Consider the following 27032-nt stretch of genomic DNA (forward strand, 5'->3'; position numbering starts at 1 on the left):
TATATGACTTCTAAGATTTATTTTTTCACTTTTCAGGTTTAATATGATGAGTTAAATTTCTGTAAATCTAAGAATGAGAAGTAAAGTGAAGTGTTAGTCGCTCAGTCTTTGCAACCCCATGGACTGAGGCTCACCAGGCTCTTCTGTCCATGGGATTCTCCAGGCAAGAATATTGGGGTAGGTTGCCATTTCCTTCTCCAGGAGATCTTCCTGACCCAGGGGTCAAACTCAGGTCTCCTGCATTGCAGGCAGACTCTTTACCGTGTGAGCCACCAGGGAAAAATGAGAATCAACATATTAAAAATAAAGTCATTTCCTATGTGATCCTATGTCAAGGTAAATTATTTCATAATCAAAGATAAATACTGTGTGGCAGAATTAAACTCTGAATTTTCAACCTGAAGTACACACATCTTCAGTAAGTGAAAAAAATGAAAGTGTTAGTCACTCGGTCGTGTCCGACTCTGCGACTCCATGGACTGTAGCCTGCCAGGCTTCTCTGTCCATGGAATTATCCAGGCAAGAATACTGGAGTGGGTAGCCATTGCCTTCACCAGGGATCTTCCCGACCCAGGGATAGAACCCATGCATTGCAGGCAGATTCTTTACCATCTGAGCCACTAGGGAAGCCCCTACACCACTCCCGGCTAATCTGACACACACAAACCTATTAGTAATAATCATCCTGGCACAAAGGTTGTTGACCTCTGTGCTGGATTTACCTAGGAGTTGCAGGACTGAACTTTTCTTCTCTTTCTAATTCCTTTGTTTGGATCAGAGGATTCTCAATAATCACTATAACAGAGGGGAAAACATGATGCTATTATCAAAAAAGTAACAGGATAAATTTAAAAAACAAGTGTACATAACAATGAACATTACAATATTATTTCTAATTTTGAGTTGCTTTAATATTCTTCATAATTTTTTTTTGTTTTGTTTTGCTGTGACCAATGGAATCCTAGGGTATGACCAATCAATTTGATCTTAGATGATATTTCTTATACTTTGTGTTTAAATTCTGACATATGACCTGCATTAATATTCTTTTGTTAAAAAAATATTACTTTGTTGATTAGTTATACAGAACATCTGATGTGGTTACAACATGCCCTGCTATAACATGAACACTTAAATTGATCTTCACCCAATTCAAAGTTGTTCTCAAAAACAATAGTGGTAGTTAGAAAGAGCAGTGCAAAAAAAACAAAAACAAAAAAAAAACGAAAGAGCAGTGCAAAATCTGGGTCCTGATTTGAAACTTACAACTTATCAGCTTTATGACTTAATAGTTTAGGGTTTCCATTTCCTATGGTCTATGTTAGACATTTTGTGCTGCATTTTGTTAATTCCTCACACAATCATCCCTTTATTATCCCTTTTTCCAAGTGAAGAAATTGAAGTTCACAGAGGTTAAATAATTTTCTTGAGGTGTTATATCTAGAAAGTAGTAGAGTTAGAATTGTTTTGATTCAAAAATCTATAATCTTTTTACTCAGCCACAGAAAACTCTTATTTAGTTTTATAAGCATCATCAGATTTACATCCTTTTAATCCCTCATCTCACTCGTCCTGACAACAAGCATCAGTGTAGAATGCAGGTTACCATCGAATGTATCTTCAGCCCTATGTAAGTGTTGTTCTGGCACACATCCACAGATGCTTCTGCTTGTCCGGGGCCCTGAGACATCTGCAGAGTTTTCTGCCTTCACAGTCCATATGTCCAATTACCTTATTATTCAGTTAGCAAGATACTATATAAGCCTGAAGTTAATAGTATGATTGGGTGCTGAGTAATCAGTATGGGTAATAGGATGCTCGACATTGCAGGATTAGAGAGGAGTAGTTTAATTGTCTGTGTTACTCTTTCTGTTCTTTTTTCTACCATGAAAGAGAGCTGGTATACTGCTTTCTTGTTTATTGTATGAGGCTAGAGCTGTTATCTATTGAGTGACTAAATTCTACACTTCATACCAGGCACACTATCTCATTTAAGATTCATAAGAATCTACTGGGTATTAATTCATAGTTGAGGCTCAACAAGATTATGAAATTTTCTCAAATAAATAAGTGTTAGTATTTGGATTTGAATCCAGATCCACCTGTTCTCAAAGTCTTGTTCTTTTGAATATACTATACTGTACTATCACAGAGATACTGGGGTAGGTAGAGGATATGAAGATTTGCTATTTTAGACTAAAAGTTTCTTAAAATTTCATCAAAAATTCATGTCATCTTTTATCAAAGTCTACTTAGCAGTTCCATTATATGTTTACAAAAAGATAAATGATTACAGTCACAAGAGAGACTGATGCAAAGTGAAATAGAAATAAACCAAAGATTATAGAGCTCCTAGTAAAAGTATGTGATTATTCTGTTTGTATGTTTCAACTGAACGCTGAAATGCCTTGTGTTATACTCTTAACACTTGACTTTTTTCTGATAAGATTCTTGAGAATAAGAATTGTGTCTTATTTCACTCCGATGCCCTCAGTGTAGTCACCACAAACACATCATGGGAATAATACTGTAAGGGAAACAGTTTAAGAATCAGTGCCAACTTACCACATTCACCGACCCTAAAGCTGTCAGAAAGTGATCTTATGTAATCTTCACTGCCCCAGGATGTTGCATTTACAAAATGAGTTGTTGAATCACGAATGGTGAAACTGAAAGTGTACCTTTCTGATCCAATATCTAAGGGAAAACCAAGGCTTTTATTTTTCAGATGAAAAGTTTTAATTTTAAACAAAGGTGATTATTATGATGCTAAAACACTCAAACACATGGTATAAAAAATTATTTCAGATATAAATTCTACAACGTTATGTTTTAAGAATTGCAAAGCTGCCAAGGTAGATAATTCACCTCACTGTGACCTCTCTGTTCCCTTTCCCTAGTTACCTCTATATTCAGAGGGAAATAACATGTAGGTTTGAGTGCTCGCTTCGGCAGCACATATACTAAAATTGGAACGATACAGAGAAGATTAGCATGGCCCCTGCGCAAGGATGACATGCAAATTCGTGAAGCGTTCCATATTTTTAATAAACTCAAAATGGATTAAAGATCTAAATGTAAGACCAGAAACTATAAAACTCCTAGAGGAGAACATAGGCAAAACACTCTCCGACATAAATCACAGCAAGATCCTCTATGACCCACCTCCCAGAATATTGGAAATAAAAGCAAAACTAAACAAATGGGACCTAATGAAACTTAAAAGCTTTTGCACTACAAAGGAAACTATAAGTAAGGTGAAAAGACAGCCCTCAGATTGGGAGAAAATAATAGCAAATGAAGAAACAGACAAAGGATTAATCTCAAAAATATACAAGCAACTCCTGCAGCTCAATTCCAGAAAAATAAATGACCCAATCAAAAAACGGGCCAAAGAACTAAACAGACATTTCTCCAAAGAAGACATACAGATGGCTAACAAACACATGAAAAGATGCTCAACATCACTCATTATTAGAGAAAGGCAAATCAAAACCACAATGAGGTACCATTACACGCCAGTCAGGATGGCTGCTATCCAAAAGTCTACAAGCAATAAATGCTGGAGAGGGTGTGGAGAAAAGGGAACCCTCTTACACTGTTGGTGGGAATGCAAACTAGTACAGCCGCTATGGAAAACAGTGTGGAGATTTCTTAAAAAACTGGAAATAGAACTGCCATATGACCCAGCAATCCCACTTCTGGGCATACACACTGAGGAAACCAGATCTGAAAGAGACACGTGCACCCCAATGTTCATTGCAGCACTGTTTATAATAGCCAGGACATGGAAGCAACCTAGATGCCCATCAGCAGATGAATGGATAAGGAAGCTGTGGTACATATACACCATGGAATATTACTCAGCCATTAAAAAGAATTCATTTGAACCAGTCCTAATGAGATGGATGAAGCTGGAGCCCCTTATACAGAGGGAAGTAAGCCAGAAAGATAAAGAACATTACAGCATACTAACACATATATATGGAATTTAGAAAGATGGTAACGATAACCCTATATGCAAAACAGAAAAAGAGACACAGAAATACAGAACAGACTTTTGAACTCTGTGGGAGAAGGCAAGGGTGGGATGTTTCGAGAGGAATCGGGTGGAGAGGGAGGTGGGAGCGGGGATTGGGATGGGGAAGACGTGTAAATCCATGGCTGATTCATATCAATGTATGACAAAACCCACTGAAATGTTGTGAAGTAATTAGCCTCCAACTAATTAAAAAATTAAAAAAAAAAATCAGAAAGGACTTAATAGAAAAAAAAAAAAGAAAATTGTGAAGGAGAGAATTAATTACTATTGATAACTGATAAGTTCTATTTCATATTACACATAAAGCTTTTTCAGATAATGACACTTTCATAACCATCAGTAATTTGACTGACATGTGTTCTTACTATTCAAACTTCATTTTTCACAGCTGTACTTACCTACAGGGTCAAAGCAAATAACTACTGCAAACTATGCAATCTTCCATACATATATCTCTTGCAATTTCAGTTCTGTGTGTAAAGCTGTGTCTCTCAGGTTCATAATCAGTATTATGTTACTGCACATCCAGTTATTTTGAAATGTCTAATGTCCAGCATGAAAATATGTAGGTAATAAAGGCAAGTTCAGTTTGTGGATACAACAACAAAAAAAAAATGTAGGTTTGAACCATCCTGATATTAGTTTATATTCTCCATTTCTCTCTTACTGTTGTTTTAACCTAAGTCATAATTCAGATCTAAATTATTTCAAAACAAATAAATGTGTGCTAGCTAAAATATACCACTAGGGGTCAGCAAGCACTTCTTTCCAGAATAAATTCCAAAATAAATTTGTTTTTGCTAATTAAAAAAGTAATACAATGAATGGATAAAGAAGATGTGGTACATATATAATCAATCCGATTTTGGTGTTGACCATCTGGTAATGCCCATGTGTAATGTGTTGAAAGTGTTAGTCATTCAATCGTGTCAGACTTTTTGGGACCCCATGGACTATAGCCCGCCAGGCTCCTCTGTCCATGGAATTCTCCAGGCAAAAATACTGGAGACACAAAATACAAAAATACTGGAGAAGGGTTGTCATTTCCTTCTCCAGGGGATCTTCCCAACCCCGGGATCAAACCCAGCTCTCCCACTTCGCAGGCAAATTCTTTACCATTTGAGCCACCAAAGAATCCTGTCCATGTGTACAATCAGCCATAAAAATAATGAATTTTAGTCAGTTCTAGTGAAATGGGTGAACCTACAGTCTATTAAACAGAGTGAAGTAAGTTTGAAAGAGAAAAACAAATATTGTATACTAACATATACGTATGGAATCTAGAAAAGTGTCATTGATTATCTTATTTGCAGGGAAGACATAGATGTAGAGAACAGACTTGTGGACACAGTGGGGGAAGAAAAGTGTGGGACGAATGAAGAAAGTAGCATTGACATATATACACTATCATGTGTAAAACAGATAGCTGGTGAGAAGCTGCTATTTAACTGAGAGCCTAGCCTGGTGCTCTGTGATGACCTAGAGGGGTGAGATTGGGGGAGGGGAAGGAGGCTCAAGAGGGAGGAGATGTATGTATAACTATGGCTTATTCACATTGTTGTACAGCAGAAATTAACATAATATTGTGAAGCAATTTTCCTTCCATTAATAAATTAAAAATTTTTAAAAAATACAAACAGCATGATACTGACACAAAAACAGACACACAGATCAGTGAAATAGGATAAAAAGCCCAGAAATAAACCCACACAATTATGGTCAATTAGTCTACAACAAAGGAGGCAAGAATATACAATGGCAAAAAGACAGTTTCTTCAATAAGTAGTGCTGGGAAAACTGAACAGTTACATGTAGAAGAGTGAAATTAGAACATTCTCTAATACCATATACAAAAAATAAATTCAAAATGGATTAAAGACCTAAATGTAAGACCAGATATCATGAAACTCCTAGAGAAAAACATAGGCAGAACATACTTTGACATAAATTATAGCAATACTTTATTGGATCCATTCCTAAAATAAAAATAAACAAGTGGAAACTAATTAAACTTAAATGCTTTTGCATAGCAAAGGAAAAGATAACCTACTGAATGGGAAAAATTATATGCTAATGATATGACCAATAGGGATTAATATCCAACATAAATCTTCAGCTCATACAGCTCAACGTAAAAAAACCCTAACAACCCAATTTAAAAAAATAGGAAGAACTGAATAGGCATTTTTTCCAAACAGGAAATGCAGATGGCCAACAGGCACATGAAAAGATGCTCAACATCACTAATTATCAGGAAAATATAAATTAAAACCAGAATGAGCTATTCCCTCACACCTGTCAGAATGACTATTGTTATAAGGAAAAAAATAGGGGCCTTCCTTGGTGGCTCAGTGGTAAAGAATCCACCTGCCAATCCAGGGGACATGGGTTCGATCCCTGGTTCAAAAAGATCCCAGATGTCGCATGGCAACTAAGCCTGGGAGCCACAACTACTGAGCCCACCCGCTGCAACTACTGAAGTCCCACACCCTAGAGCAGACACAGCAATGAGAAGCCCGAGAACAGCAACCAGAGAAAGCAAAGAGTAGCCCCTGCTCACCACAACTAGAGAAAGCCTGTGCACAGCAACAAGGACCCAGCACAGCCAAAAATAAAAGAGATAAATATATAAAAAATTAAATCAAAAAAGAAATCTTCCCTTTAATGTGGTGTATATGTGTGTAATGCTCATTCAGTAGTTTCTGACTCTCTGCAACCCTATGGACTGTAACCTGCCAGGTTCCTCTGTCCCTGGAATTCTCCAGGCAAGAATACTGGAGTGGGTAGCCATTCCCTTCTTCAGGGGATCTTTGTGACCCAGGGACTGAACCCAGGTCTACTGCATTGCAGACGGATTCTTGACCACTTAGCCACCAGGGAAGCCCACCTGTCACTATACCACAAGTCAATTAACACAGCCACGATTACTCAGGTGATTCAAACAAAACTGTCTTCTGTCAAAATTACTGGCTGGCTGACTAGAGCTCTGATTTCCTCAAGCTGTATCAAAGGATTTATACCATACCCTTTAATAAAAAGCACTGACACTTTAGAAGCTAGTAATAGTGTATTGCTACTTTTGGTATTCTATATTGTATCTCTGCATGTAAACTATAAAAGTTTGAAGATCGGTTGATTTTACTTATTTGTTTTGGTCTCTGCTGCGGCACGTGGGATCTTCGTTCTTCCTCGCAGCATGTAGTTCCTTGACTAGAAATCAAATCTGGGCCCCCTGCATTGGGAGGTTGAAGTCTTAGCCATTGGACAGCTGGGAACAGCCAGGGAAGTCCCTGAAGGTCAGTTGATTTTAAAAATCTGTTTTAGTCTTGGATTATGTTTCCATAGTCCTAAAACTGTTGCATAGACAACTAAATAAGGACCACTAAAGCCAGGCTTAACTGTATTTCCCACGTATGAAAGATGATTTTTTTCCCCGCTGAATCATTTAGTTCTTTGAATAAATACACAGATACTGCTGCATACTTCCCTCCCTCAACACTGTCTTGACATCCATGCTGGATGGCCTCCTACCACTTTCTGTTTTCTATGAGATTTACCTGTGTCCTTGTATCTGATACTGACAGTTTACATGGAGTTCATACTCTATGTTACACACTCTTACATGTACAAGCTCATGTAAGTCTCATCCCAGCTTTGTTTACCCTGATTCTGTGGCTCTGCCTAGGACAGACTCGGGGGTGAGCCCTGTCAATCTGGCTCCACGTCCATCCTCTCAGATGCTCTGATATCTGAGGATGATGAGAGAGACTACAACTTCTTTCTCCAGTCTTTACACTGGGTTTTGCACAATGGAGGAGCTCAGAAAGTACACGTTGATACACATTAATGAGCTGACCAATTTAACTAGCTATTTTAATACTGTATACACAGCTTTTAAAGTTATGCTTTAGAAATATCAAATAAAACCATTAAAATGATTTTAATGCCCTCACACATGTGGCCTTAAATCAAGTACTTTGCCATGCAATAGAGAACATGGCCATTGCTCTTAGGGAGTTAAACAGGCATGAGAAATTTAATCACTTAAATATACTTTGTTGTAGTCATAAGCCACAGTTGATGAAAAATGAAGCAAAGAGTTAGTTAAATAGAACTCAGCTTTTTCTGTCTGGAAAGCCTTTGACATCTGTTTTTCCAATAACTATGCCGATTATTTTCTGAAAAACAAAAAGGTTATAGAAGACGAATATTAAACACAGATGGAGATGGTAAATTTAATTTCATGGACTTGTTATATTTTACTGGCTCTAACAAACATTTTTGACTAGGAACCATTTAAATGTATTTATTCCAGACAAACATCTAAAAGAACTTCATAAATGTTCATTCTACAAGGAATAGTACAAAGTAATAAGACAGTTAACTGCTATTACAAATATAATCATTTAATACTTAGTATGTTTCTACTTTATTTTCAATCACTAGGTGGAGCACAGTAACTGCCCTATGCTATCAATTCTTACTGAATTCATTCAAAGCACATGTATAATGCAATTTAATTTGCCATGGTCTTCAAAGCTTTCTTTTATATACGGGTTTCTAACAATCCACATAAAATTGCTTAGCTTCTTAATGCAAACATGCTGGACAGTAACATATATTAGATTGTAATAAAACTTGCATATCACTGCTAATAAATCTAAGCTCTAAAGTCCTAGATCTTAAAGGTATTAACATGTCTTTAATATTTTTAATGTTCTCTTTAGTGACTAGCAAAGAAAAATTAAATATTTTCAAATACTTTTAAAAATAAAAATAACTATCTTTTTCTGAAAGGATGAACTTATATCACATAATTCTAGCAACTGACTTTAACCTTGCAATAATCCGTTCAATTTTAAATACATGCAAGCTTTTAAGACTACCACATCCTAGCTGAGCTATTAGCTAGTCTTATTATATTTAGACACACTGTTATTATTTTTTAAAATTCCATATGCTGCAGCTCTCACTGAATTTTGTTAGGAAAACAACTAATGGGAATATTGAGTAAAATTTTCTAACTGAAGAGGCAATTAGCAAAGAGTTTACCTTTCAAGAAAAACTGTAACAGCGATTATTTTTAACATTAATAAAGTTTAAATTGCAAACTATTAAAGTTCTATGTAATTTATCTCATTTTAAGAAATCTGATTTACACATTCCAAATGTAAACAGCAGACTGCTGGGGATAGGAAAGATAAGGGAGTATGATAATTGCTTTATAGTAAGTTCTTCACCTTATAATATGATTCCACCTAGATTCCTTTCAAATAAATAACAATCTTGGCAAATTTGAAATTGTGAGGCAAGCAGAAGTAACGCAGCTTAGATTAGGAGTAGACCTTCCTACTTGGTACCACTGTTTGCCAATTAGGACCAATTAGCTTTCACTTAATACTGACCGCTGTTTGCCAATTAGCAAATTAGGAAGGGGGGGGGGGGGGGACCCACAGGAAAGCCCCGAGCGCGCGAAAGTATTGACCAATGAAATTGCTTTGCAAACGTGTAACCAATCCGCTTCTCACCCTATAAATTTGTGTAACAGCTTGGGCTCGGGGCTCTCTGACCCGCACCACTGCGTTGGTTGCGGGCGGAGAGTCCTGGCTCGAGTCAGTAATAAACTTCCCTTCCTGTGAGTTGCATTGTCTTGGAAGCCTTCTCTCTTCCCGCTCGGGGATTCGTACATCGGGCATAACAGAAATGACTGGTGCCCCCACAACCCTTCTCACCAAAATTAATTTTCACACAATGATTTCAGAAACACATCTTTTGTGTACCTTTATGTCACAAAAGCAACATAATAACAAGTATTTCAGTATATAACTTGGACAGTTTGATTGGACAATAGACAATGCTTAACAAAAATGCTTAATTTTGCCATGCTAAATTTGAGTGCATATTAAATATTTAGTTTGTTGTTGTTCAGTCACGAAGTTGTGTCTAACTTTTTGCTATATTTAATTAATACAAATAAACTTCCAATAATTTTTAACAATTACTAGTCATATCTATAATCTCCTAATGTGCAGACAAAAAAAGACTAATTTTCATTTAGCTGGCATAAATACAAAGAGGTTTAGGAGCATTTAATATCTAACAATCACTAGTGCAATGAGTACCTGTATACTTGTCAATTATACCAGCATGTGTTGAAATGAATCAGTAATGTTGACATAATGTAATATCACCACCTAAAGCTTCAACAGAGAACAAATTAACTATTGCACTTCTGAAACTTACCAGATTAGCCATATTTGGATGCAGATTTGAAAGTGCAGTAAAGTTCTTTGATGCAATGGAGTTGGCCATTCTTTTATCTGCATTTTAGAAAATATAATTTAGATGCATAAGTTAAACAACTGAAATAAAGCTTGAAAAATTACAAGACTGAAAAAAGAATTTATTTAGGAAAGTATGGGATATTCTACTCATTCTTTGGGAAAACTTTATTTATGTGGCTGCACTAAATCTTAGTTGCAGCTTGTTAAGTCCTTCGATCTTCACTGCGGCATGAGGAACCTTCAGTCTATAGTTGTGGAAGGTGGGATTTTTAGTTGCAGCATGCAAACTCTTAGCTGTGGCATGTGGGATCTAGTTCCCTGACCAGGGATCGAATCCATGCCCCCTGCATTGGGAGCTCAGAATCTTAGCCACTGGACCACCAAAGAAGTTCCAGAAAAATTTTATGTTACAACAGTGACATGTAAGCTAGATTCAACCTGTAAAAAGCATATTTTAAAAAGGTCTTTTAAAGTTATGAATGATATAGTTAGGTTTCAATTTTTTTTCATTTATTTTTATTAGTTGGAGGCTAATTACTTTATAATATTGTAGTGGCTTTTGCCATACATTGACATGAATCAGCCATGGATTTACATGTGTTCCCCATCCCGATCCCGCCTCCCGCCTCCCTCCCCATCCCATCCCTCTGGGTCTTCCCAGTGCACCAGCCCTGAGCACTTGTCTCATGCATCCAACCTGGGCTGGTGGTCTGTTTCACCCTTGATAGTACACTTATTTCAATGCTATTCTCTCAGAACATCCCACCCTCGCCTTCTCCCTCAGAGTCCCAAAGTCTGTTCTGTACATCTGTGTCTCTTTTTCTGTTTTGCATATTGGGTTATCGTTACACTTTGCAAAAAAAAATTAGTCAATGTTTGAGCAAATTTAGAGTTTCAGATGAGAGATGATACAATGGGACATTTGCAGATTTAAATATTTATTACCATAAAGCCTACTTAAAAAAAAAAAAAACATAGCAAAACTACACTGTAACCACCTTGAATCGTGCTTTTAGTTACACTGTGTATGGGGATAGGCAGTACTTCACCCTCCCCTCTATTGGTAAATAAGCTCCATCAGGGCAGAAGTAGCATCTTACACACAATTTGTGAGTGTATTTCAATGCTACCTTCCACATAAAAAGCACTCAATAAACATGAGATAAATGAAACAGAGACTTGTCTCTCAACTTAGACACTAGAAAAGGTTTTAGTATAGTAATAACAGCTGTCAGCTACACCCAACTAGCAGATTTACTTGATTTCACTTCATTCACCTCTTTAACAGTGAATGCCCTCATCTCCAGGCTGTACACATCTCCAGTGTGTACTCCAGGACACACTGCATAGCATAAGTTTCAAGAAGGCTGCACAATTACTCAAATATGATTTTGAATTCCAGCGCCACTAGTTTGTAGTCAAATGTTTTGAATTACTGAGCTTTAATCTCCTCATCCAAAAAATATGGATAACATCTACCCTACAAGGTTGTTGTGAGAATTCAAAATAGTGTACATAAAGAGCCAAGATGTCCACAGGCTCTTGACAGATGAGAACACTGCTTTTCATTCTTATCTAATGTAGCAGTTTCTGCATTCAAGCCAGAATAAACAATTTAGCAGTGTTAAGGTCCTACTTATTTTTCAGCTGAGTCTGATCTGGCTCACTATGCAATTTCAGTCTCTAAAATACTTACCAGCCTGACAGATTCATTCATTCATCCATCCACTCAGCCAACACTTATTGAGAGCCTGTCAAGAGCTAGACACTTGAGGTTAGAGAAGAAAAACTATTCAGTAGCCAGATTTTGTGTAAAAATACTATCCATCTACATACTGAGTTCTCCAAAATTTTACCCCTTAACATCTCTTGGTGGTTACTTACTTAGAGGAATATCACATGAACTCTTTGAAGTTCCTTCACTTCCTACTGTTAATCAAAATATACGGTGATATACTTTAGTGTCTGTCTACAAAAAGAAAATGACAACTTACTTCTCTAGGTTTTTGAGAAATACAAAATTAACACGAAATAAAGAGGCCAGTATGGTGATACAGAGAATACAACCATTCATCAGCAACTGCTGTCCCTTCTATTTTCCAAATATATTTAAAAAGTCTCTGTTTATCCATCTCCAGTGCCATCTCCTCAGTCCAAGAGTCAGTCATTCCTCATCTAGAGTACTGCTATTACCTAATCTTATACATAATTTATTCATTCAACACATGTGAGTTGAGTGTCTGACATGTATCAGGTACTGAATCAGGACAGGAGGGGCGGCTCAGAGAAAAGCAAAAAAAAAAAAAAAAAAGAAAGTGCCAGGTGTGGGGCTAGACGTGTACAGCCCCAAGACCACAGACCCAGCTCCTTGACAAGGTAAAAGGGAAAGGCGGTGAAGGAACTAGTCCAGTTAAGATAAACTGGTGGCCAAGTGACAGGTAATAGTTGTGGAGTGCCTATTATGAGGTTAGCCCTATACTACAGACACTAGATACACATCATCTCCCCCCCGCCACCCCCCCCCCCCCACAGTTGATTACCACTCTCCAGATACCTCAGCAGCTCTCTTTTTGACAAATGGGACCTGGGACCTTGGCACACAGTTCCATCTTCCTTGAGCATCCTCTCCAATCCCACTCTCAGATCCTCCCAAGACAAGAGCTTTAACATTTTGGGGGTCTCAAAGAGAAGATCTTATCACCCTCCTTCAAGTATCCCCCAGCCTCGATTCCTTCTCTCAGCATTCTTAATTCCCTCATTACAGGATGGGGCTCAGGATGACAGGGCTGTGCCTTGCCTTGCCCTTACTGTGTCCTACAGTGCCTATTAGGCTTGCACCTCAGGCACAGCAGCTGCTAGCTATTTGTTGACTAAATTAATGAACGAGTCCTAAAAGAAACCTGATTTGTAATTTGAGAATAATATTGCTACAATTAACTTTCTGGGTAAACAGAATTTTAGTTACTAATTTTACATTTATGTCCAGCATTTAAATTATAGAAGCAAGTACAAATTGTAACCTACTATTCTAGATCAACAGAGCTTCCAAAGAGCTGGCATTGATGGTCCTATATAATCGTCTAGTTTATTCTACAGACATGTGCTGGAGCTGCTACAGAGAAGTCCTCTTATGTGGTTATTTCTGTACGTGAAAATCCCCCCAAACTTCCATCACAAACCAAAGACTTTTTTTTTTTTAAACAAACTTTGACAAAGTTGGCCACCTTGCCTAGAGGGGAACAGTTGTTCAATTATTTTTATAAATCCAATTCAAAAGGGTAGTTTTTACACCTTCAGTGGGAACTCAGCAAGTTTTGCATACTCTGGGTTGGCCATAAGAAAATGGGCAACCGGCCATCACCAGAGAACTCACCAGCACGGAGACAAAAAGAGAGCTTGCTAGTAAACTTTCAAGGTAGTCTTAATTTTTTTTAACCAAACACTGCTTTGAAAAAAGGAACGAAAGAGAGGAAGGGACATGACTTGCACACAGGGATTAAAAACCGTCCCTTTTAAACCCTTCACGCTTTCAAATGTACCTGAAAATTCCAAATCTAGGACATTCTAGAATAGGGAACACTGTGGAGAGGGCGCCCGAGGTGGCAGGGAGCGGGGTGTGAGTCGTGGGTGGGGACCTCCAGGGCCGGTGCCCGTGCGCAAGTGTCTGCACACACCTGTCAACCCCACAGAACGGCTGCGCGTCAGCCAGGCTGGGGTTGGGGGGAGCGGGCTGGTGATGCACTGAGTTACCTCAGGACGCGCTTATACCCCCCGCATCGATTACACCCGCGCGTCTACGTTCGCCGCGCCACGCGGACGAGCACACTCCACGCGTGTCCTATGTTCGTACGTGACTGTGACTCCGCGGGTGTGGACTGGAAGCCAGCGTCAGCTGCCCACTTCGCACCCGGGCTCGCACCCCGGCGGGTCCCCCGAACCGCAACCCGCCGGCTTCCACCTCTCGAGGGCACCGGAGTGACCGCCACCCGAGGAGCCCGCGGGCAGCCTGGAAGGGAGACCGTTCCCACCGCAGACGGCGCGGCCGAGGCCTGCCCTCAGGAACAGACGACGGCCCGCCGCCAGCCGCCACCCGGCTTCACCTCAGCGTCCGCGCCGACTGCTCCCGGGAGCGCTCACCTAGACGCTCTCGCTTTTGGACAGCAGCCAGCCGCACGCAGGCCCCGCCCAGACGCCTCCCCCGCTCGGCCGGAATTCGGCTTCTTCTCCACAGCGCGTTCTGCCCACAGCCCCAGCGCTCGACGGTCGCCGCGGGAGGACAGCCTTGGACCGTTAGCCCAAGCCCCGCCCCCGCCGATCTCAGACTCCGCCCACTCCTGGGCTCTGCCCAGCCCCCAAGTTCTGATCCCGCCTCCAGATCCGAGTCCACGCATGCCCCTCCCACCGACCTCAGACTCCACCCACGCCCTGACTCTGCCCCGCCCTCAGCTTCGACCCCACCCCGCCCCCTTCAGCAAACTCCGGTTCCACTCACTCCTTGCCTGCCCAAGCTCTGCTGACTCCGCCCACCCCATGACCCGCCCCGCCCCTCGCCCTGACTCCGCCCTCAGCCCTGCCCTGCGGCTCCCGACGCCTTGAGGGTTGCCGCCCCTCTGCAGTCTGGGTCTTGAGGACAGAGTCTCTGGGAGACTGGCCGCGAGTGGTTCCCGTTTCTTTGCTTTCCCAGGGGCCTGAGTCTGTCCTCCAGACTTCCGGGCGGGAGTCCGGGCTGCTAAGAACCAGGTGTCCAAGAAGATGCTAGGGATCTTTTCTGCTGAAATAGCAGAAATGCAGGAGACGTTGCTATAGAAAGTGCATCAGCTGAACGCACAGCTACAAACAAGTGCTAAGTGTAGCCGGGGAAATCTGGAAAAGCCTGCTTGTATCTACTCAGCAGCCTAGTTGTGAGCTTGCAGGATGTTCTGACTGGGGAGAGGTGGATCGAGTGTAGCAGGGATCTGTTAGTTCTTACACGGCATGTGACTCTGGATCTCAGGGAAAGAAGAGAGCACGGAAAAAGGGTGCGTGGTTGCTGATAAGGCTTCTAGAAGGGGAGCGGGTGTTGGATGCAGATTTGTCACCTGCTGGGGGAGTGTGAAGAAAGGCCAGGCTGCTAGATGGATAACGCTAAACCCTGATGATGCTATTTGTATCATTTCAGGGGCATATATATAGATATACACTATATGTATATTTTGATGTGCTAAATATTGGGCTTTGGTGAACTTGACAAAACATTCGCCGGGCTTTTTAGTTAATACCATTTGGAAATCTTTTTAGTTTAATGACATTAATCTTTGTTGAAAGAGGAAGACCCCTGGAGAAGGAAATGGCTACCCACTCCAGTATCCTTGCCTGGAGAATTCCATGGACAGAGGAGCCTGGAGGGCTACAATCCATGGGATCGAACAGTCGGATGTGACTGAGTGACTAACACATAAAAGAGTACTAAATCAGGGGCAAATAAGTTAAGATCCAACAACTACATTCTTAAAATTTGTCACCAATTACTGTCCACTTGTAGCATTACTTAAAATATTGAAATTCTTTCTTTAAAAGGAAAAACAATTTTGGTACTTATTGCACAGCCGTGTACTGCACAAGAAAAGTGCAACATCAGGGGCAAGTCTTATGTTGTTATCAAAACATAGTTTTATGTTGCATCTTTTTTTTTTTTTTTTTTTTTGCTGTGTTGCTCTGTTTCCAGGATTTTAGTTCCCCCACCAGCAACTGAACCCCAGCACCAACAATGAGAGCACTGAGTCCTAAACACTGGACCTCCAGGCAATTCCCTCCTTTGTTATTTTTTAATTTCCCAAACAATGGTAGAAAGAAAAATAAAGTACCTGCATTCCCGCCGCTTAAATAAAGTTAAAAATGTGTTTTCCTTATTCCTTTCCACTCTTTGTCTTTACAAGCACATACCTTGATCTTTCCAAAAGAATGAACTGGCGTTCTTAGTCTATTCTAAAGGGGAAAAAAAAGGTATAAAAAATAATTTGTATGCATTTTTCATTTGAGCCTCACTAGGGGAGTAAAATTTTTAATTTTCATTTGCATTTTTCATATTTTAGCAAATTAATTTTAGCCAGAAGCTATCCAAGATTAAGCAAGCACAGTCAGCTTCACCACGACACAATAGGCTTTTCATAAGACATGCTGCTTTGAAACACAAGCCTGAAAGAGTGGAATTGTTTGATGTTAATAATGAAATTGGGACACCCCCCCCCCTTGTTACATAAAGAATTCATCTCTTCCATTTTTATAACAATTCCATTCTTAACAATAGAATTGACCTGTCAATACACTTTGGATGGATACCAACAGAAGCAAAGACGGGGAACGCCTAGCCTCACCACTTGATGTAGAAGTCGAGGGTGAGTGAACAAAGGTCAGCATTGAAATTGCTTGCATGTCTGGCTAAAGAAAATGGTGTTAGGCCACACCCATCACCTCCCTGGAGCTTGCCAGCTGTCAGGCCATTGAGGAGCCTGTCACAAAGGGGTGACAGGCAAAACATGTAGCAATCAACTTCACACGTACTAATCGCTGTGGGGAGGGGGGGGGACGGGAAATGACAATTATTTTCATGAATTACAAAACCACCTTTTATTTATTCAACAACAAAATAACTTTTGTAAAGTTGGTCCAGTGATTACATATCCTTCCCAGGAGCTGAAATACTGACAACTCAATTACTAGTCTCACTCTCCACTCCTCCATCTGTAATGGGACCAGCCAATAAGGGGAAAGAATCTGAGAAAATGTATGTGGTGTTGGCTTCCCTGGTGGCTCAGTCTGGTGGCTTGCCTGCAATTCAGGAGACCCGGGTTTGATCCCTGCATCAAGAAGATCCCCTGAAGAAGGAAATGGTAACCCACTCCAGTATTCTTGCCTGGGAAATCCCATGGACAGAGGAGCCTGGTGGGTTACAGTCAAGAGGGTCACAAAGATTGGACACGACTTAGCGACTAAGCAAGAAATACACACTAGGAAACCAAAACGCTTGTTTTTTCTCGCGGTGGTCTGGAACTGAGCCATGATATCCCCAAGGTGTGCCTGTCATTGGTGTCTGGTCCATGCGATGCGTGCTTTCTGCACTCTGCATGCCTGCCCTGTGCTGTACCAAAGAGAACGCGTTGAGGGAATAAGAGTGGAAGAAGCTCTTTAGCACACGCAGCACCAGTGTCCCTTTGGGGAGGAGAATCCGGCTGCCTCCCACCCTGCCCCGCCAGAGGGTTACTCCTGGGACAACACAGGGAAGGGCCCCTCTCTCTGGAGGGCTGTCATGGGCCAAGTTCACCATAGTTTATGTTAGGCATCAACTGAGAGTCGGACACGACTAGACAACAACAACACCAGAGTCCAAATTACTCCAAGCTAAGAGTACGAGTGTTTGGGAAAAGCCAACTTCCATGCGCAGCTCTATACTTTCCTCCCTCTGGGTCCAAATCCCGGGCTCTGTTCTATGTTTGCTTTATGAATTTGCTCAGCACTCGATAGCCTGTCTGTGTTGTTCACATGTTGGCCAAATACTAAAAGATGAAAGAGAAAAAGTCAACAACAAAAGACATTTTTATTTTTAATTGTCACTCTGTAAAAGGATCATGGATATTTCTCAGCGTGCTTAATTCCAACACACTTCGGCCAGAGTTCTCTCATCTTAGCTGTTTTATCGCACAGTTGTTTAAAATAAGAAAATAAATGAATCCTAGAAACTAAAAGTCAGGCTATCTGACAAAAATTTCACTTTTGCCACTAATGAGCTGTGTCAGTCAAGACTCTCTGAGCTTCATTTTCCTTTTCTATCAAATAGAAGGTTTGGACAGACCCAAGGGACAAAGACAAACACAGGAGTACAAATCGTGAGGGACAGGCTCTCTATTTATCTGTGTGTTTGTTGGTCTCTTCTGGATGGACAGTTTTGGAAAGTTTGTTCATGTCAGATTTCTCCCATGGCTAATGTGACAACCAGGCTTCCCAGGTGGCGCTAGTGGTAAAGTGGGTAAACCCACTTGCCAAGTCAGGAGACATAAGAGACGCGGGTTCCATCCCTGGGTTGGGACGATCCCCTGGAGGAGGACACGGCAACCCACTCCAGTATTCTTGCCTGGAGCATCCCACCGACAGAGGAGCCTGGTAGGCTACAGTCCATAGAGTCGCAGAGTTGGACGCGACTGAAGCGACTTAGCATGCAATGTAGCAACTGGCCAAAAGCTGGTGTTTGCTGAGTGAATCATTGGATAATCATGAATAACATCAACTTCTAAAAGGTTACACTGCTGAAAGGGGAGACATTTTGCTCACTTGGGATTCATAGAGGCTGCTACATGTATTGAGGGGAAATAAACAGATTTGTATCTTAGGGCTTTCTCAAGTTCTTTCTAGTCCTAACTTAACTGCCTGTAGTGATCTTAGAAGTTATTGAACTCCATGTAAAATGTAAATAAACATGACTCCTCCCCCTTTTTTATTTTAAACTCCTACGGGCCATAGTGTACTCATCCTATGAAGTAACAGATGGGAGACTTCCTTGGTGGTCCAGTGGGTCAGACTTTGGGTTCCCAATGCAGGGGACCCGGGTTCGATCCCTGATTGGGAATCTAGATCCCATATGCCACAGTGAAAATCCTGCACACTGAAACTAACATCCCGTGCAGCCAAGTGAATAATTAGCTTTTAAAAAAGGAAATAACAAATGGGAGATTATGGATGGCTGCGTTCCATTGATAACCATCACTAAAACAGGTTGCAAAATACTTTAACTGATATTCCTGGCTGATAGTATTTTGGGACCAGGTAGGCTATGAAAACGAGTTGAAATGGCTCTACCATTCTCTTTTCAACTCAATTTTCCCTAAATTAACCAGATTCTAGTACATAAAAGGGGCTTCCTTTTGGAAGGTGGCTCAGACTGTAAAGAATCTGCCTGCAATGCGAGAGACCCAGGTTCAATCTCTGGGTCAGGAAAATCCTCTGGAGAAGGAATTGCTACCCACTCCAGTATTCTTGTCTGGAGAATCCCACAGACAGAGGAGCCTGGCAGGCTATAGTTCATGGGGTCACAAAGAGTCGGACACAACTGAGCAACTAAACAGAAGCAGTGCACAAAAGTAGCAGAGAACTGTCACAGGCTTCCTGGGAGTGTCCGTGTGTCTGTCCTTCCTTGGCAGAGCTCAGAGCAATGGCCACGCAGAGCCCTGCAGCCTCAGCAGTGTTCTACAGGCGTCACCAAGTTCCACGCAGGGGACGCATCAGGTCATCAGTTGGGGAATTCGTCCCCTCAAATTGCTCTTCTAACAATTTTAAGATCTTTTGGGGGCGGGGGAGGGTGCCTCAATTGAAATGTTAATTGAGGTGGAAGGTGTGGAAATGCAACTAAGTACTAAATGTTCCAACCTGGTGCCACAATCAGAATGAACGTTGGTAAGGAATCCTGACAAAGTGGCTTAGGAAACAGGGTGTGATAGGGAATTCAGGGCTTTATGAGGACTTAAAACGGGCCCAATCCTAATGTTAACAATAGGAGTACGGGAAGGACTGGGCAGGAGGATGAGGAACGGAGGAGAAACATGTAGTGCACAGGCATCGGAGCCGTGCAGACTGAAAAATAAGCCCCAGCAATGAGATGTGACTTCACGTCCATTATGATGGCTGCATTTAAAGACAGACAACAAGTGTTGGCGAGGATGTGGAGATAGCAGAACCTTCCTACACAGCTGGTGGGGATGAAAATGACACAGCTGCTGAAGAAAACAAAAAGTCAGGCAGTTCTTCAAACTGCTCAACAGTTACTGTCTGACCCAGCAGTTCCACACCTAGACATCTCACCAGGAGAACTGGAAATATATGTCCACCCAAAGTCATATATGAATGTTCATAATTCATCTGTGTGTTAGTCACTCAGTTGTGTCTGACTCTTTGCAACCCTATGGACTGTAGCCCGCCAGGCTCCTCTGTCCACGGGAATTCTCCAGGCAAGAATACTTGGGTGGGTTGCCATGCCCTCCTCGAGGGGATCTTCCCAACCCAGGAATTGAACCAGGGTCTCGTGCATTGCAGGCAGATTCTTTACCAGCTGAGCTACCAGGAAAACCCAGAATAACCCAAAATGCAAACAATTCAAATGTCCCTAAAATAATGAATGGATATATTTAGAAATAGTTAAAATGGTCTATCCATACAATGGAATAATATTTGACCATAAAAAGGCATTGAGTACTGGGACTTCCCTGGTGGTCCAATGGTTAAGCTCTGTACTCGCAATATGGGGGGCACAGGTTTGATCCCTGGTTGAGAAACTAAGATCCTGCATGCTGCACAGTGTGGCCTAAATAATTAATTAATAACTTTAATTAAAGATAATTTCTGTCTTGATTACCTATTGAAAAATAGTTTGTTTTTTTTCAAAAAGAAATGAATCACTGATACCTGTTACACCATGAGGGCCTTTTTGAAACCATTATACTAAGTGAAAGAAGCCAGTCACAAAGAGACACAGGTTGTCTGCGTTATATGTGCTGTGTGCTAAGTCATTTCAGTCGTCTCCGACTCTTTGCAACCCTATAAACTGTAGCCTGTCAGGCTCCTTTGTCCATGGAATTCTCTAGGAAAGAATACTGGAGTGGGTTGCCATGCCCTCCTCCAGGGTATCTTCCTGATCCAGGGATCCAAACTGCATCTCTTGTATCTCCTGTGTTGACAAACGGGCTCTTTACCAAACTAGTGTCACCTGGGAAGCCTGCACTTACATGAGTCATCCTGCACTTATATGAGATGACCATAATAGACAAACCCTTAGAGACAGAAAGTAGATTAATGTTTGCCTAGGGTTGGGTGGGGGATGAATGGGTATGGGGTTTCTTTAAGGGGTGATGAAAATGTTCTGGAACCAGATAATTGCACAACTCTGAATATACAAAAAACCATTCAATTGCATAATTTAAGAGGGTAAATTGTATGATATATGAATTCTATCTCATAAAGCCATTGTGTTTTTTTAAATGAGCCTCAGATTTCCTCATTGTTCTTGTGGAAACTATGAGCCAGGGAACTGTGACCTTCTGGGACTGGAAAACCCAACACTTCAAATCTGCAGAGAACACCCAGAAATTTTGACCCCGTCCTGAAAGTTCTGGTTTATGGAGGAGGAGGAGAAAAATGGTACCCCTGTATAACACATTTTATCATCTGAGTTTAAATTTGAGTTTCCCCAGCATGAATCACATTTAAAGACACACCAAAGGTTTCTTTGCCATCTATCATCTAATTCTTGCAATAATTATGAGGCCATGAATAGAAGACATGAAGTTTTGTTTCAATTTGTTGATAGAAAGCAATCAGATTATTTTAAAAAAATAAAAATTAAAAAATCATCGGTTACACTTGAAACTAACACAACACTGTAAATCAACTATAGTCTCATATAAAGTGTATGTATTTGTGTGTGTGTGCGCGCGTGTGCACGCTCAGTCGTGTCTGACTCTTTGCAACCCTATGGACTGTAACTCACCAGGCTCTTCTGTCCATAGACTTTTTCCAGACAAGAACACTGGAGTGAGTTGCCATTTCCTCCTTCAGAGGATCTACCCAAACCAGGAATCTCTTGCATCTCCTGCAGTGGCAGGTGATTCTTTACCACTGAGCCACCTGGGAAGCCCACAATCCAATATAAAATAAAAATGTAGAAAAGAGTCTGGCAATTGGCACAACTTTTTATGTTTTGCCCCTAAATTAAATGTTGTTTTGATATTTATATCTTGAGTTGTATGGGGGAAAAGTTATCTGTATGTGGCCTCATGTACTGTTTCAAAAAAAATCACTGATGCTTTTTCATCATGTCTTAGTGTTTGGGCACACTGACGTCAGCTTCCTTCCAAGGGCTATCTAGTAGAATTCCAGGACTTTTTGCTTTTCTTCTCAGCATTCTTGAAATAAAACTTGACTACATTTTATTATTTAATGATAGCATATGATGTCAGACAATATTTGTATAGCTTCTACCACTTGGCTTTAGAACAGAGGGTGGTAGGAAGGAGTTCATTCTCTCCCTGTCTTTACAGCTAAGAATAAAATAGGTCGATATAGTCACTTCTATATCATAAAAATTTTTTCCTCTTGATCAGTCCTTTTCTGACCCCAAGGTCACAGTTATTGCAAAATTTTATTGTGGCTTGACAAATTCTCCATGTCAACTCCATATTACAGGATCTTTCATTTCTTCAATTAAACAAGTGGAAATGGATACCACCTGTGCTCTCATATTTATGATGTCAATAAAGCCCACCATAATTACACTGTGCTGTTGAAAAATGGCATGCCAGCAAACTGACAGGCATTTGGGGGTCACCATTTCACACAATACCCACCACTGATCAAGTTATTTCAAAGGCTTCAAGCCACGGATTAATAGGAAAAAAGACTTTGCCTGTCAGATCCTTTCATTTATATTTTGCCAACCACTCCACTAAGCAAAACATATTTATTATATCAGTCTCTTTACAATTACAAGGAGGGAAACTTGAAAACATGCTGAAAAAATGATGTTCTTTGAACTATAATTAGAAAGAAAAAATGCTAAAGTTTACAACAGTGATTCCACATAGATTCACTTTTAAATAATTATTTCATGAGAGATGTTGATACGGAGTGCATCTTGAATTTATAAGTTTTAATACAAATTTTTAATTTTTTATCCCACTGGGCAAGACAGTAGAATGTGATAAGGAGTAAGAAATTAGGAATGACAGATTCAGATTCTACTTCTAAGATGCATCTTAGATCATTAACATCTGAAAACCCCTTACCTACTTATGCAAATGCTTCCAGAGTTCTGGTGTGAATATATTAATAGGTTTCCTATCACAGTGTTTGGGCTTCCCCGATGGCTCAGACGGTAAAGAATCTACCTGCAATGCGGGAGACCCAAGTTTGATCCCTGGGTTGGGAAGATCCCTGGAAAACGGAATGGCTATCCAGTCTAGTGTTCTTACCTGGAGAATTCCGTGGACAGAGGAGCCTGGCGGGCTACAGCCCAGGTGGGTCACAAAGAGTCGGACATAACTGAGTGACTAACAGTTATCACAGTGTTTAAGAAGGTGTCAACCTATTAAAATAGAAATGTTCCCCAGCTGGATCAGCTTTGTCTTGTGTCAGTGTTCTTTTTGGTAATTTAATAAAGTTCTGAACTGGTGATGGTTATAAACCCTGTGAAAGCAATGTCACTGAATCATACACTTTAGAATGGTTAAAATGAGAAAAAAAAAAAGGTTAAAATGGGAACTTTACTGGTATCAGAGAGTGGATGAGGATCGGTCTGCCGATGCAGGGGACATGGGCTTGACCCTGGTCCCGGACGACCCCAAGTGCCGCAGAGCAGCTAAGCCTGTGCCCCACAGCCCCTGGGCCTGCGCTCTAGAGCCCACAAGCCAAGGCTCCTGAAGCCCAAGTGCCTAGAGACCGTGCTCCTCAGCAAGAGAAGCCACGGCAGTGAGACACCGTGCTCCTCATCGAAGAGCAACCCCCAGTCTCTGCACCTGGAGAAAAGCCTGCGCAGCAGCAGGAACCCAGCAGAGCCAAATATAAGTAAATATTTTAAAACGGCAAATTTTATGTTACGTATATTTTACCACACACAGAAAGACTGAATTCTCCTGGCCCTATGAATGACATCAGCTTGAGGCTAAACATTTCCGAGAAGTCAAATTGTAGTACTTTCCATTTTTCTATCCTCTCGAGGATGGCAGAAACCGGTTTGATAAAACTGAGAGAATTTTTATACTGCTCATGACATTTACCTTTTATCTGGTATACCTCTGAGCATCCTTCTTAAAGACCTAGAAGTACACTGTAGCTAAGCAGACTCTTTACTCCACTGTGACATGGAGGCAGGAGCGGCGTCTAGACCAAGGGTCCCCAGCTCCTGGGCCACACACTGGTGCTGCCCCGTGACCTGTTAAAACCGGGCTGCACCGCAGGAGGGGTTGTTGCTGCTCTTTAGTCACCAAGTCGTGTCCAACTCTCTGCGACCCCATGGACTGCAGCACACTAGGCTCCCCTGTCCTTCACTGTCTCCCGGAGCTTGCTCAGATTCATGTCCATTGAGTTCATGATGTCATCCTACCATCTCATCCTCTGTCGTCCCCTTCTCCTCCCGCCTTCAGTCTTTCCCAGCATCAGGGTCTTTTCCAATGAGTAGCGCTTCAAATCAGGTGGCCAAAGTATTGGAGCTTCAGCTTTAGCATCAGTCCTTCCAGTGAATATTTAGGGTTGACTTCCTTTACGATTGACTGGTTTGGAATGTTTTTTTAAGTCTAAATAAATGAATGAATAAAAGCAATCCTTTCGATGTCTGCATCTTCTGCAAATAAGTAACTGTGCAATCCAACTCTAAAAGACATTGAAAATATCAAGACCCAGAAGAAAGAGTTTTGGAAGCTGTGAGAACAAAATGCACCATCTAGACTGAGGTTGGCAGACTCTATCCTATGGACTAAATCTGGCCACCATGTGTTTTTCTGGCTGGAGAACCATTGTATAGTTTTCACATTTTTTAACGGTTGAAAAAAATCAAAAGAAGAATAGTATTTCACGACATGTGGGAATTACATGAAATTCAAATGTGTCTATAAAGTTTTAATGGAACACAACTCCTCATATAGTCTAGAGTTGCTTTCACACCTCAGTGACACGTTCGGACAGTTTCAACTGGTACCATGCACGTGAGTGTATGTTCAGTCGCCTCAGTCGTGTCCGACTCTTTGCGATTCTATTGACTGTAGCCCATCACACTCCTCTATCCTTGGGATTCTCCAGGCAAAAATACTGGAGTGTGTTGCCACACCCTCCTCTAGGGATATTCCTGACCCAGGGATTGAACCCGAGTCTCCTGCTTTGCAGATGGATTCTTTACCCACTGAGCCACCTGGGGAAGCCCAACAGAGACCCTATGTCCTACCTAACCTAAAATGTTATCTGACCTAGGTGGCTTGGTGGTAAAGAATCCACCTGCCAAAACAGGAGACACAAGAGATGAGGGTTCGATCCCTGGGTTGGGAAGATGCCCTGGGGTAGGAAATGGCAACCCACTCCAGTATTCTTGCCTGGAAAATCCCATGGACAGAGGAGCCTGGAGGGCTACAGTCTGTGAGGTTGCAGAGTCAGGCACGATTGAGCACACACACACACACACAGTTTTATAGAAAATTTTCATTTACTCCCCTTCTAAATACTCTCTGGGCATAAAAAGTTTTCCATTGGTGGCAGAGTTGAGCAAGGTGGCTAGTCTTAGGTGGAAATCTTATTTACTCGTGAGTGTTAATGCTGTATCTCAATAAGTAAAAATTAGCCTTCAAAAAGCACAACTTGCCCTATTGGGGGATCCTTTCCTGGGAGTTCTTTTATGGTCAGAGCATAAAAACCAATGGTTTCTATAAAGAAATTGCCTTATGGTCAACCTGGCTGAAATGCACTGATTATGCAAAGTGGTGGGTAGTTGCTTTTGAGGGGTTGGAGTAGCAGCCAGCGTGCTTCAGGAACACGTTGCTGGCTTGTGAGACAGCTTGAGCTATGATGTTTTGGAGGGCTTGGTTTCTCTCCATAAATTAAAGCTCTGTGTTACTAGCAAAATCAGGGTTAGGATAGGTTGAAACACAGGTTTAAAGGCTCGGCTCCGGCCATTCTGACATTTTGCCAGGAAACCGCGACTGTTGGCACTTGAGAACCTCTCTAAGAGTGCTCTTTAAAAATCTTGAGCGCATACTATCAAAAAACCTACAATAAAAATGTCAATAAACAGGGGGAAATTACTCCATGTCTAAAGTTATTGACACCAAGATGTTTGTGGTGTTTCATTTCACTCCAATGCGTGACCCCACATGTTAGCCGCCCAGTAATGGCTCCATAGAAGCTAAGGAAACCACAAAGCGCAAAGCTCGAAGAAATTTTTATCATTCCCAGGTTTCTGACTCAGCGCTGAAAGGTCTCACTTTGGGCCCTTCTCTGGTTTTAATGGTCTTTTTGCACTTATTCCTAAACGTTAGGTTGTAACTTGACACTCACTTCATGTCTCCCCACACCTTGAGGGCAACAAGTTATTGTTTCGTAAAAAGTGCAGTTAAACATGAGCACCGCTGTACCGGATCCATCACCGATTCCACAGCGATACCCCAATACTTAGTGATCGAGAAACCATCAACTCTGACTCTTTCCTCCTTGTCCCGATGTTTCTCCTTTTAGACCAATTCTTTCTCCTTATTTCTCAGAGCACTCAAACAGCTTGGAGTGGGGGGATTTCCCTGGCAGCCCAGTGGTTAAGAATCTGCCTTCTTCCCCTGCCCCAAAAGAATCTGCCTTCCAATGCAGGGGATGGAGGTTCGATCCCTGGTCGGGGAACTTAGATTCCACATGCTTCTGGGCAACTCAGTCTGAATGCCGAAACTAGAGAAAGCCTATGTGCCACAACAAAGACCCAGCACAAACAACATTTTTTTAAATAAATTAAAAAAAGAAAACAGCTTGGAGGATAAGACCCCATTTGTGTAAAAGAAAGGTTACCTAGCGATCAGTTCAGATAAGGCAATGGCAACCCACTCCAGTACTCTTGTCTGGAGAATCCCAATGGGAGGAGAAGCCTAGTGGGCTGCAGTCCATGGAGATGAGAAGAATCGGACATGACTGAACGACTTCACTTTCACTTTTCACTTTCATGC

At 41.3% G+C, this 27032-nt stretch overlaps 1 protein-coding gene and 1 non-coding gene across 5 annotated transcripts in view; one reads left to right on the top strand and one right to left on the bottom strand.

Annotated features, from left to right (window-relative positions):
• The window catches only part of MEIOB (meiosis specific with OB-fold), a 34130-nt gene extending 19528 nt beyond the window's left edge, over positions 1 to 14602 (bottom strand). For all 4 annotated transcript variants that reach the window (XM_061153923.1, XM_061153922.1, XM_061153925.1 and 1 more), the window contains exons 1-5: positions 14464 to 14602; positions 10286 to 10362; positions 8163 to 8220; positions 2566 to 2697; positions 723 to 795 (exon numbers count right to left, since the gene is read on the bottom strand). In XM_061153923.1, coding sequence (XP_061009906.1) covers positions 723 to 795; positions 2566 to 2697; positions 8163 to 8220; positions 10286 to 10354 — 332 coding nt within the window. In that variant the 5' untranslated portion in view covers positions 10355 to 10362; positions 14464 to 14602. The remainder of the gene's footprint in view (positions 1 to 722; positions 796 to 2565; positions 2698 to 8162; positions 8221 to 10285; positions 10363 to 14463) is intronic.
• On the top strand, positions 2940 to 3046 carry LOC133064093 (U6 spliceosomal RNA). Its single transcript, XR_009694569.1, has one exon. It is a non-coding gene; the product is annotated as a U6 spliceosomal RNA (small nuclear RNA).
• Positions 14603 to 27032: the final 12430 nt, after the last annotated feature.

This window comes from Dama dama, chromosome 10 (assembly GCF_033118175.1).
Source record: "Dama dama isolate Ldn47 chromosome 10, ASM3311817v1, whole genome shotgun sequence".
Lineage (NCBI taxonomy): Eukaryota > Metazoa > Chordata > Mammalia > Artiodactyla > Cervidae > Dama > Dama dama.